Source organism: Ovis aries, chromosome 18 (assembly GCF_016772045.2).
Source record: "Ovis aries strain OAR_USU_Benz2616 breed Rambouillet chromosome 18, ARS-UI_Ramb_v3.0, whole genome shotgun sequence".
NCBI classification, from domain to species: domain Eukaryota; kingdom Metazoa; phylum Chordata; class Mammalia; order Artiodactyla; family Bovidae; genus Ovis; species Ovis aries.
Genome location: NC_056071.1, coordinates 6983867 through 6996316, shown reverse-complemented (window position 1 = coordinate 6996316; position 12450 = coordinate 6983867). Strand labels below are relative to the sequence as shown.

General features: G+C 45.5%; 1 protein-coding gene across 5 annotated transcripts in view; it reads right to left on the bottom strand.

The window, feature by feature from the left end:
- TTC23 (tetratricopeptide repeat domain 23) overlaps positions 1-12450 on the bottom strand; it is a 164998-nt gene that overhangs the window by 4855 nt on the left and 147693 nt on the right. For all 5 annotated transcript variants that reach the window (XM_060401558.1, XM_060401557.1, XM_027957011.2 and 2 more), the window contains one exon: positions 11410-11559. In XM_060401558.1, coding sequence (XP_060257541.1) covers positions 11410-11559 — 150 coding nt within the window. The remainder of the gene's footprint in view (positions 1-11409; positions 11560-12450) is intronic.

The following is a 12450-nucleotide window of genomic DNA, read 5'->3' as shown; positions in this document are numbered from 1 at the left end:
CTACTTTAAGAGGAGGCCTCCAAAATCTAAAACTCAGGAGGAATTCCCATTCTCCTTTGGTTATTGAGGTTTCTTCTCCCTGGTCTCCCGTTCTCTAGGGAGGAAGATACTATTAGCTGAATATTCACGATTCCTGGAAGAACATGGCAGCTGACAGCACAGAGGCGATTCTCACTGGTTCTACTAGCTCTGTCCCAGAGCCTGCGGCTCATTTTCTCTGGGGTGTTGTGTAGAGAGAGTGGCGTTAGGAGAGAGGGCCATGGTTGGGTAAAGTGACCCTTTCCAGTAAGCAAGACCAGAGGGAGGTGAGCCCATCCCGTCCTACCCCCTAAGTCCCAGGAGTCAAGACTCTCTTCTTTTTGGTGTTAATAGGTTTCATTTTTAGTCTGTTTATACTCGCTAATGGGCTTCCCTTGTGGCTCAGCTGGTAAAGAATCCGCCTGCAATGCGGGAAACCTGGGTTCAATCCCTGGGTTGGAAAGGTCCCCTGAAGAAGGGAAAGGCTACCCACCCCAGTATTCTGGCCTGGAGAATTCCATGGACTGTATAGGCCATGGGGTCACAAAGAGTCGGACACGACTGAGCGACTTTCACTTTCACGCACTCACTAATGAGATTTGCCCAAAACTCCAGCTGAAGAGGGAAGAGGTGTAAAAGGATGGCAACTAGCAGGGACACAGACCCTCGGCCCCAGTCTCTTTTGTGATGACAGTGCCCGGGAGGACACGCCAGGACAGACAGGGAAGGCTGGTTCATCCAGCAGCTGAAGCGGGCTCTGACAGCTGACGTTTCTTAAGTAAAACAATCCATTACTGACTTTAACTAGAAAACATCTTACATAGCCATAGACATATGTACATATATATTTATATATATATGTAATTAGCTATATATTTTTATCTAGAAACATAAATTGAATTTTTCAGTGTTCCGTGGCACCTAGCTAAATTTGCTGAAACATTTTTGTGTGAGGTAAGTTTTTCAATTCTTTCGTTAAAAATATTGACAGAGATTCAGTCGACATTGTAAATATCTCACTGAACCAAGTAAAGAACTCCTCAGGCCTCAACAGAACATTCTCCACCAGTAAAGGTATTCTGTACTCTCCCAGTTCTCCCAAGGAGTCCAGTACACTCTGATCTGAAATCAGCCTCCAAAGGGTGTTTGTCATTTTTAAATGGACAAAAACCCCCCAAATTTTTGAGGTTCCAGATGAGTTTTAGGAAGCCATATATCGCTTGTGTTCTCTTGATTTTATCTGCAGGGACTGGGAGAAGTCATTTGTGTTTTCATTGTTCCCTAAATATGAAAGACCTTTCCTGCTTCAGGAAGGCAGAAGGGGACTTGAGCTTCACACTAGTCTATGAGCTGTCACCAAAGGGGCCGTGTCTGTCTTGCTCACCTTTGTGTCCCAGGGCCTTGCACAGTCCTCGGTGCCTAAGTAGATGCAGTATTTGCTAAATTAATGAATGACTAAATAGGTTGAATAAAAGATCCACTTATGAAGTTCTTATATGGGTCTGTAAGATGTGTTTAGACCACAGGGCTCCAGTGACACGTCAGCTGCTGAGACGTCTGGTGAGGAAGCTCCATGTGGATGTGGTATCACAAACCTCCTCCATCATAATCCGGGGGCTCAGCAGCAGAATTGTGTCCCCTAGGTGTCTTTTAGGGGCATCCATAAGGCCAGGGGAGTTAGACACAATCTTGAGCATTTGGTGAGAACCTTAAAAATTACATTTGACACGACTTTGAGTTTTGAAAGTTAGGTTTCTAAGGAGCCCAGAGGCCAAGGAATCTGGGATTGGGGGCACTGACTTGCCTGCTCTGGCCCACCTCCGAGCCCCCCAGCCAGTACCCTTCCCTGTATGGACACACGGGTGGCTCAGCGGCAGCTTCGGCACAGAGGTTAGCCAACTCAGTCTACTCTGGCTTTAGAAAACTACAACAGTTAAAGACCTGAACCCACAAAGGAGCGTATTTTCTGATTTGGGGGGATCTCTGACAATCTGCAATCAGAACTAAGGGCCACTTATTTTCATGGCAGTTCCTCTGCAGAAGTGGCCTGATCTCTCCTTTTCTCCCTCAACCTCCAGTCTTAAGTCCTGAAACCACATCATCATTTCTATTGGGAAATTTCTGACAACAGAAGTGCTGCTGGGACATATCCTTTTTAATAAGAGAGGCGGTGCAGCTAGGGCTGCAGTTAAGGAGCCATCTCAGTTGCAAGGTACGAGACTCAATGACGGAAAATGGAGAAAGACATACTTTTCTTGCCTGGGAAGGGTCTGTGCCAAACTTTCAAGCGAGCACATGTATTTTGTCTTTACTTGAAATGAAAAACAAAGCCTGAGAAAGGTAAAATATTTTAAAAGACTAATGCTCAGAATCTGAAATCACTGCTCTTCTTTACACGTATTATCTGATGCTAGAGTATGTGGAGGAGAGATTACCCAGGAACACATGAACTATGCTGCTCTTTTTATGTCAGTTCTCAAGGTTAGTATTAAGAAGAAAAGAAGACATCGGAAGTTAAAATATGTGGAAGTATGAAATGCCTTAAATGTTTAGAAAAACACAGTTATGCTTTCATTTACTAAGCTTCCCAAGGCAAGCAGAAATGATTCCTTAAATGATGAACGTGGGGAAATGAAAGGACAAGCCGAGACACAGCTCCTCAGAGAGCATTTCCCTATAAAAACAGGGTCACGTGTGGGCGGGGCAGGCCTCCCCAGCCCCTCAGACACCAGCCTCACCCTCTGGACCTGTGTCTTCCGCTGCAGCTACACATTCTCGCGGGTGTATGCTCAGCACTCGCCATCTCGGGGCTGGAGCAGCGGAGGGGGTTTCCAGTGTTGTGCGGGAGCCAGGTATTTAAAAATGTGTAAACAAACACGGCATGGCTGCTCGTAAGAGATATGGTAGAGAATAAAGGATGCGGGCTATGAAAGAGTAAGGTGGGGGAGAGGTCAGTAGTGGTAGAGGAGGCTTGGGTCAGTGAAGGCCTTTCTGAGGTGCAGGATGGGGAGTCAGCCATATGAAGAGGGTCAGGTAGGGGGCAGGGAGGTGGTGGTGGGGTTCTGGGCAGAAGGAGCGGCAAGAGTCTGAGGCAGCATACCCTGCTCCCCTCTCTCTCTCTCACACACACACACACTCAGACACACACACACACTCTCAGACACACTCCCTTCCTTGGAAGGCCAATGAGTTAGAGACCTGTGGGTTACTGCACAGATGGGTAGGAAACCTCCCATGAGAGAACACAGATGGAGCGGGGCCAGGGCCCCTGGGACAAGGGGACAGGAGAGGAGGAAGAACAGAAGGGAGGCCAGGCCTGCGCTCCCCGGCTGCCCTGGACAGCGGCTGAGGAGCAGCCCTCCCTGAGCATCGGGGCGCCCCCTCAGCGTCCTGTTCTCCCTGCTGCCTCCCTCACTCCTCACCTCCGAGGTGCCCAGGGCCGTGGGTTCTACATGCTTATTGACATCCCTCGACTCCCCCATGACTCTGCTCCAGCCCCTGGCCAGTGTCTCGGAGCCAGCTACCACCATCCTTCTCCAGGACTGCAACACAAACATGCAGAGAATGCGGGCGTCAGTGGGCTTGCCGCGCGCCCACAGACAGGCTCCAGCTTTCCTTACAAGGGGACGGCCAGCTGCTGGTAGAAAAGCTGGGGCCGCCTATTTCTGAGCCACAGAGAGCAAGAAATCCAGCTGCCTTTTAAAACGAAGTTTTCCAAACTGCTTTCTCGTGGCCGGGCTCCCCCGTGACGTGGAGCTCAGCCGTACCGCCCCGCCCTTCCGGAGTGCGGTAACACTTCTGGCGCTCCCTCTTTCCACTTGTTTAAGGTCACAGTGGATTTATGTGGTAGATTTTTGCCTTTCTCTCCATTCCTGGCTGTCCTCCCGTAAACCCACAGTTCTCCTGCATCTGGTGAGGTTTTGACAAGCCCCAGCAGCTCTCAGGCCAGGATGGTCCATCCAGATCCAGTCCTGTACCCTCCAGACCGTGATGCCAATTTAGGAAGGTCTGAGACATCACGCATCCACCACAAGCTGCGGTAAGCATTCCCATATTAGAGCAACTTTGCACAGCAGATGTCGCCTTGTCCTGGGCAGTCTGTGTTCAGAGCTTATACATGTTTTCAAAGGGACAGGGAAGATGGAGGCTGTGTCTAGACTGCTACAGTTACGGGGCTGACCTCGAGAGGAGCTCTGCCTGGCAGCTGACGATGTAGGGCAGCCTGTGACCAGGAGATCTGGGTTCTGATTCCCACCCAGCCTGTATCAGGCAAAGGAGGCTCCACAGTTTCCCCACAAAAGGTTAAGCCCTTGACCACTTTAACCACCACCTCCCATTCTTATACTCTATCAACCAATCTACAAATATCTCCAGTAACTAATGAGTGCTTCAAGTGATTTTAAGCACACTTCTCAAAACAAGAACAGGATTCTGTATATGAAATCAATGTCAGTATGACCCTCTTTTCTTTCAGAAGGGATCTGAACTGGACTGCTGCAGCTCAACAGTGGGTTAGTCAAAGATGATTAGAAAAATCAGGATTAAGGGATCAAGGACGAATCAGACTCTACTCATGAAAGCAGAATGGGCTAATACGGGGCTCTACAGGGACTCCAAACTAGGCTCTGGATGGTCCAGTATCCAGGGCAATGAGGAAACCACCACAAAAGCTGAAGGGAAAGTGAAACTAGGTGGGCCGCTGGTGGAATGACAGGACGTGAACCATGCAGAAGGCTCTGTGTGTTTGGCAGGATGGAGAAACAGCAAGGACCTGACGGTCTGTTCTAATAGAGGCTTGACCTGTGACCACATAAGACCTGTCCAGGATGGGCTTTCTCACATACAAGCTATGAATAAGAAACATTTCCTTTCCCTTCTTCAGATGATTCATCACGGTGGGCTTTGAATTTCTTGGAGAGAGAGGTCACATAAAATCGTTATTTCATGGAAAATGTTTAATGTCCACATCTATAAAGTCATCAGGTGGTGGGTGGAACCCTGATGGTGACAGTACCTAGCAGGGAGACCAGGTTGCCATGGGACCCAATCTGCACACAGTACTGGGCCCGGGGTTAGTCCGGAGATGCTCCTGGCCTAGGAAACAGTCTCTGTGAATCCCGTTTGCAGCCTTTCCCCTGGGTGAAAATCTAGGTCACCATGTAGAAAAATGTGAGTTTTGTGGTGGAAATTTCCATCTGGAGCCACCAGAGTTCTCCAGTGCTCCCCTGCAGATGTCTCTGAAGGAAAGGTGGACAACACGGCTTTGTCTCAGAAACACTCCCGCCATCGGCTCTGCTTCCTGTGCCTTCCTGTTCTCCGCGTGCACAGGGCCACGCCTGGGCCTTCAGCAGAGGCGGGCACGTCTGAAAATGGAGTCAGTGGCCTCCTGCTCCAGAGCTGACAACTCGGGGGAGGCAGCTGTTGTGGTGCTGAAAATACGAGGAACACTGGGCCAGGAGCTTTAGAGAGCTGTGCTGGCTCCACAGAGCTCTGCGCTCAAGATGGCATCTGAGAAGAGTCCAGCTCAGCAAAGCCTGTGTGTGCCCTGGTGTTCGCGGAGCGACCAGTCCTGTCCTCAGGTGGGTGAGAATGGAAATGAGGGCGGTGTGTGCCACAGCCAGCACAACCTGCAGACACCTGTTTCTGCCCTTTCCTCTCTGACTCTGGCAAGTGGCAGATAGCTTTAAAATGTCAGAGTCATTGTATTCAGGACTGATGGTTAATGAGGTCAAACGGAAAACACGTCACCAACTGCCACTGCAGACTCTGGGAGTGATGAAGCCTGGAGTTTCCTAAAGCTGAGCTGATTTCCAGCTGAGCCTGAGCACGGAGCAGTGATTCTCAACTTAAGCTAAACTGCAGGTCCCTGGGCCCCTTGTGCTTTGCCCCAGATTCTGCTTCAGAAGATGACCCTGATGCAGGGGGTTTAAGACCAACGCTTGGCAAACCAGTGGCATTGAGGAAAATGTGGGCTTTGCTTAATGGTAACTTGCCCACAGACAATTTACTTAACTTCTAAGAGCCTCAGGCCCCTTGCTTGTAAATCACAGCTAGTCAGGTCTGACCTGGGGGGCTGCTGTGAGGTTTGGAAGTGATGCATGAGCTGCCCTAGCGGCAGCAAGCCTGGGCCCCAGTGTGTGGTCAGTAATGGAATCAAAGCAGCCCTCCAGGAGTCAGCAAGGCGACATGAAGGCTTGCGTGGCCTCAATTCAAATTCCTGCTCGTCCGCTGACTTCTGTTGCCTTCCAGCACTCCTGGGTCCTCTCCCCTGCCTGGAGTTGACCGAGCTGAACCCTCGGCAGAGGTGTTCTCTATCTCATCTTCACTGCTCCGGGGAGAAATAAGGAAGCGGGAGCGGAGAGGAGACTCCTGCAGGGAGGGTGACGCCTCGGCCTGAACAGCTCCGCCTGGGCCCTTGGGCTTCCTGTGTTCTGCACCCGGCTGGGCCAGGCCCTGACTGGAGCAGCCCCGCTGGCCTCACCGCGTCCCCACCTCAGAACAACCGTGGGAGGGAAGTTGGGCCCCGTGTTGCTGTTATCTCTATTTTACAGATGAGACGACGGAGGCCTCTTGCCTCAATTCTTGGGCCACCCCATTCCATTTCCAACACTTGTCCTCACAGTGATTAAAAAAAAAAATCCAAAAAACAAATATAGAGCGATTGTGCCCTGCTTAAAATTCCCTCAGTGGCTCCCAGATGTTAGAGCCGGGTTCAGAAATTTTTTTCTGCAAAGGACAGGTGGTAAGTATTGTAGGTTTTTTGGGCCAAGGGATATAAATTGAGCTACTATGTAGGTACTTACCTCATAAGAGAGGGAACAAACTTTTGTAGGCAAAATTTAAGGTATAATAATAATAAGTACATTATTTTTGGTAATCTAGTTCTACTAATGAAAATAATGTGTTTTTTTTTTTTTTTTTTTTGCAGGGGGATAAAATTTCACCTGGAGGAGGAAAGGGCAACCCATTCCAATATCTTTGCCTGGAGAATCCCGTGGACAGAGGAGCCTAGTGGGCTACAGTCCTTGGGGTCGCAAAGAGCTGGACACGACTGAAGCAAAAGCACAAATTTTCACTTAGCTGGGGTTTAAAGTCAGTGTTCTCTACCATCAAATCAACTTATGATCACCTGTGAAATGATTACAGATTTTATAATCATCTGTAAAAGCCATTTTTAACTTAGGGGCCATACAGAAACAGCTTCTTAAACAGGTGTCACTATCTTGTCCCTGAGTCTCCTCTTCCACCTCATTTCTGATGTGGGAGTCCTTTCTCTGCTCAGCAATGCTCTTTTTCAGGACTACTTATCTGGGCTTCCCTGGTGGCTCAGATGGTAAAGCGTCTGCCTGCAATGCGGGAGACCCTGGTTCAATCCCTGGGTCGGGAAGATCCCCTGGAGAAGGAAATGGCAACCCACTGCAGTACTCTTGCCTGGAAAATTCCATGGATGAAGGAGCCTGGTAGGTTACAGTCCATGGGGTCACAAAGAGTCGGACACGACTGAGCGACTTCACTTTCACTTTATCTGGCTACCTTCTCTAATCCCCTCTCTCCCACTGATCATAGTATGAACATGTAGCACAGAAACTGAGCACATAATATCAGAGTTAGGGGATTACAGTCTGCAATTCCTTCACTTGCCTCGACTCTCTTAAGGGTAGGGGCTGTGGCAAGCCTACTATACTCAGTGCACATGCCCCCACATAGGGAGGGGCTCTAGTGACCCTGTTCCAGGTTGTCTGATCAAAAGATAGTGATTTTTGCACCCCCTCCTCTGTGGGCCACCCAGGGGCCTGAAAGGCACCATTGTCTTACACCGCACCACACCCCTGGCCTCAGGTGATTGGTCAAGGGTGGGCACTGGTTCCAAGCTAGGCCTCTCAGTCTTTGCCTGAGAACTTCCAAGCTCTGACTGAGAAATGGCAGTGGGGGCTGGAAGTAAAGCTCTGGAGGGCTGGCCGCCATCCCCCGCTGGCAGGGGAGATGCCTCCATGAGAGAGGAGGAGAAGGAGGTGCAGAGAGGCAGGCAGGGTTCCTGGGCAGAGAGAGCCCTGGTGGCACTTGACTCTGGCCTTGACTCTCTTGAGGCTCCACTGGGTCTTTGCCCTGCTAACCATACACCTGTCAGAGCTTCCTTGGAAACCATGAGACAACAGATGCTTCTTTATACCTGAGCTAATTTGAGTTATATTGTCAGTGGCAACCCAAAGGCTCCTACTTATCTTGATCTTGGCATTCTCTGTACTCTGCCACTGGTTTCCAAACTTTCTCTAAGCACAAGAAGCACCTATTCAAACAGAATCTTATTTGGAAGCCCACGAAGGGAAAGTGATGATAGTGTAGAGTAGACGGCATAGTACAGGCTGCCTGGGGCTAAATCCCCACTCTGATGGCTCCCAGCTTTGCAGTCCAGGCCTAGACACATCCTTTCAGCCTCAGTTTCCCTCTCTGTGAAAACAGAGAGCAGAGGTATCCACATCTTAGGGTTACTATAAGGCTTATATAAATTAACAGATATAAACCATTTAACTTAGTGCTGGGGACATAACAGTCACTCAATAAGCATTAGCTTAAAAGTGGGGGTTGGAGAAACCAGAGCAACTGCCACCCTCAACTTCCTTTCTCACCTTTCCCTCACCATAACGTCTTTGGCATCTGCGTCATGTTTAAATTCTCTAAATTGGTTGGTATAATATATCTTCCTGGCTAGACTAGAAAGTCTCACAAAGACAAGAAGCATATTTTTCTTGGCTATTGATTGTCTTTCCCCATTCTGCCTACCACAGTAATTGGCCCATAGAAGATATCTGATAACTATTGTAGACTGATAATGAACATATATTATCTCATTACAAAACAGGCAACATGCATGTTACCAAATCTGGTGACTTTTGCAGCAGAATCAGAAGTCATAGAAAGAGAAAAAGTCTTGACTTAAAGGATAGCTCACTCAGAACTAAAGTTAATTCTTTTGATTTAGGCAATTATTTTACTTAAATAGGTTTTCACCATTTTAAAAACTAATTAATGTAATGAAAACACAACATGACAGAACTTATCAATGCATTTAAAGCAATAATGAGAGGATAATTGATAGCCTACAGTGCTTATATCAGTAAAAATGAAAAGTCAAATGAATTAAAGTCCCAGTTCAAAAAGGTGGGAAAAATCCCAACAGAGTAAAACAAATAACTCACAAGGAAAGAAAGAATAAAGATAAAATCAGAAATTAATGAAATAGAGAATAGGAAGGCAATTCATCCATGGAATTCAAATCCCATTTCTAAGAATAATTAACAAAATAGACAAACCACTAACTCAGTCAAGAAAAAAATGTGAAAAAAACCAACTAAGAATTAAAATGGGTAAATAACTATTAAAAAGGTGGAAAATTTAAAAGTTCATGAGACTATTTGGCAAATCTTTATGCAAATAAATCTGAATATAAGTGAAATAGACAATTAGCTGGGAAAACACAGTTTAACAAAGTGACCCCATTAGAAATAGAAAGCTTCAACAGACCAACTGTCGTAAAGGAAAGCTTCAACAGACCAACTGTTGTAAAGGAAAGCTTCAACAGACCAACTGTTGTAAAGGGTTGTAAAGGAAATAGAGGAAATTATCAAGGAAATCACCCCACTAAAAGCACCATGCCTAAAGAGTTTCACAGGTGGTGCAAACTTTCAAAAACTAGATAGTTTTAATGTTGTATAAACTCCTTTAGTACATAGACAATAAAGGTAAACTTTCAAATTATTTTAAGGAAAATAACATTGATATTTAGACAAATATCACTTACAAGTATTGGTACAAAATAGTTGCAAAATATAAATATTAGCAAACAGAATCAATATCACATTGAGAATAATTCATTAGGACTAAGTGGATTTATTCCAAGAATGCAAGGTCGGTTTGATATAATAAAATGCATCCATATTAAGTGATCTAAGAAGAATCATCTCATTATCTCCACTGATGCTGACAAACTTAATTATTTTATCAAAATAAAATCCAGCAATTATTTCTAATTAAAAAAATACTCATAAACATAGAAATTCTTGGATACTTCCTAACCACAATAAAATATATCAATCTTAGTCCAAAGTCAGCATATATTAAATGAGGAATCACTAGAGACATTTCCACTAAGACCAGGAATGAGGCGAGAATGCCTATTATTCCAGCATTATTTATTATTGTACTAGAGGTATGAGGCAATTCAATTAGACAAAAATAAATCAATCAGAGGCAGAAAATTTGGAAAACAGAAAGTAAACTGTTTGCAGATGATGTAATAGTATACCTGGAAAACTTGAGAGAATCAGTGCTCAAATTAACTCAAACAGGAAAAGAAGCAAGCTAGCAGAACATAAAATTAACACAGAGAAACCTATGTCAAAAATAACCAGTCAAAATACGCAATGGTGGATTAAACTCCACTTATAATAGCATTAAAGAATATAAAATGCTTAGAAATCAATTTGGTGAGAATGCACGAGTCTATATGAGGCACACTTTAAAACGTTCCTGAGTGAGACTACAGGAGACAGGAACACAGATAAAGACGCCCCTTGCTCTCTGGTGAAACGACTCAACATCATAATGATATCAGTCCTCCCAAGACCCACTTATACGTAACACAGTTCTCCAGAAAATATCACCAGATTTTAATGGAGCTAGACAAGTTGATACCAAAATTCATGTGGAAAAATAAACATGCCAGAATATTCAGAAAATCTGATATTCTAGGGGTTTATAAAAAACAATGAGGGGAGTCTAACCCTACCAGATACTATACCATGCTATGAAATCTCTATAATTAAGGCAATGAGGTACTGGAATTCAAATAAACAAAGGAAAAAGAAGAATAGAAAGAAATTTGGAAATAGACTCAAGTACATGTGGAAATGTAGTATTATATAAGAAAAGTGTTATCGTAACTCATTGGAGCACAGATGGACTCTTTAATAAAATGGTGCTGGACAACTGGGCAGCCATTTGGGAAGAAAATAACATTAGAGCCGCACCTTATGCCATCCACACAAACTCCAATTTAAAAAGAAATAAACATAAGTACTAGAGGAGCATGGGGAAGAGCTCCTCTATAAACTGAGGGTACAGAAAGAGTAAAGTAAGCTTGACGAGTTACATTATTTACAAATTTAAAATTATGTGCATGGTAAAGAATAATTGATACTTTATTTTAAAAATCTATGTGCACAAGAGCATTACTATGTCTTTTGCCCCAAAAAGTGTTAGCTGAGATCAACTGCAACACTGATGTCATCTAACCTAAATAAGCCATCTGCATAGTTTCATTTAAGAAGCGTGCAGTGCAGAGGCAGAAAGGGCAGGAGGACTTTTTCCGAGTTAGTCGGGCTACAGCTTTACCTTCTTCAGTTTCTTGTGGGCCCCGGTCTGGTTCCCCTGTGCCAGGTCGGCCACACCCAGGAGCCGGTATGTCTCTGCCACCTCAGGACTGAAATCACCGAACACTGCCACTTTGGCCTCCAGGGACTCTCTGAGGATTGAAGTGGCTCTCTGCAAAAGGAGTAAAAAGCAGTCTGGTTAAATAAAAATGTTCATTGCCTCCCTATCTACAATAGCTAGGACGTGGAAGAAACCTAGATGTCCATCGACAGATGAATGGATAAGGAAGTTATGGTACATATACACAATGGAATATTACTCAGCCATAAAAAGGAACACATTTGAGTCAGTTCTAATGAGGTGGATGAGACTGGAGCCTATTATACACAGTGAAGTAAGTCAGAAAGACAAATACCATATATTAACAGATATATATGGAACCTGGAAAGATGGTACCAACGATCCTATGTGCAGGTCAGCAAAGGAGACACAGATGTAAAGAACAGACTTTTGGACTCCGTGGGAGAAGGAGAAGGTGGGATGATTTGAGAGAAAGCATTGAAACATATATATTACCACGTGTGAAACAGATGATCAGTGAGAGTGTGACGCATGAGGCAGGGCACTCAAAGCTGTGCTCTGGGACAATCTGGAGGGATGGGGTGGGGAGGCAGGTGGGAGGGGGTCCAGGATGGGGGACACATGTATACCTGTGGCCGACTCATATTGATTTATGGCAAAAACCGTCACACTATTGTAAAGCAATTATCCTCCAATCTAAATCATCTTTTTTTTAAGTTCAAAGCTGGATAAAGAAAATGCCAGTACCAGTGCCTCCTGAGAAAATGATGTAACTGATATGCCTGATATGTATTTTCACTTTTAAGGGGAATGATTTTGGGTAGCATGTCTCATGAGTTAAGCCTGCTTTCCTTCTCAAATAGGAATCAGAAAATAATGTTCATGGGGTGGAGAGGTTGGCAGGGGGGAGGGGGATGGTGTGAACTCTGAAGAGAGAATGCATAAAAGATCCCTGGAGAAAATGCCTCCTCAGATGTTACA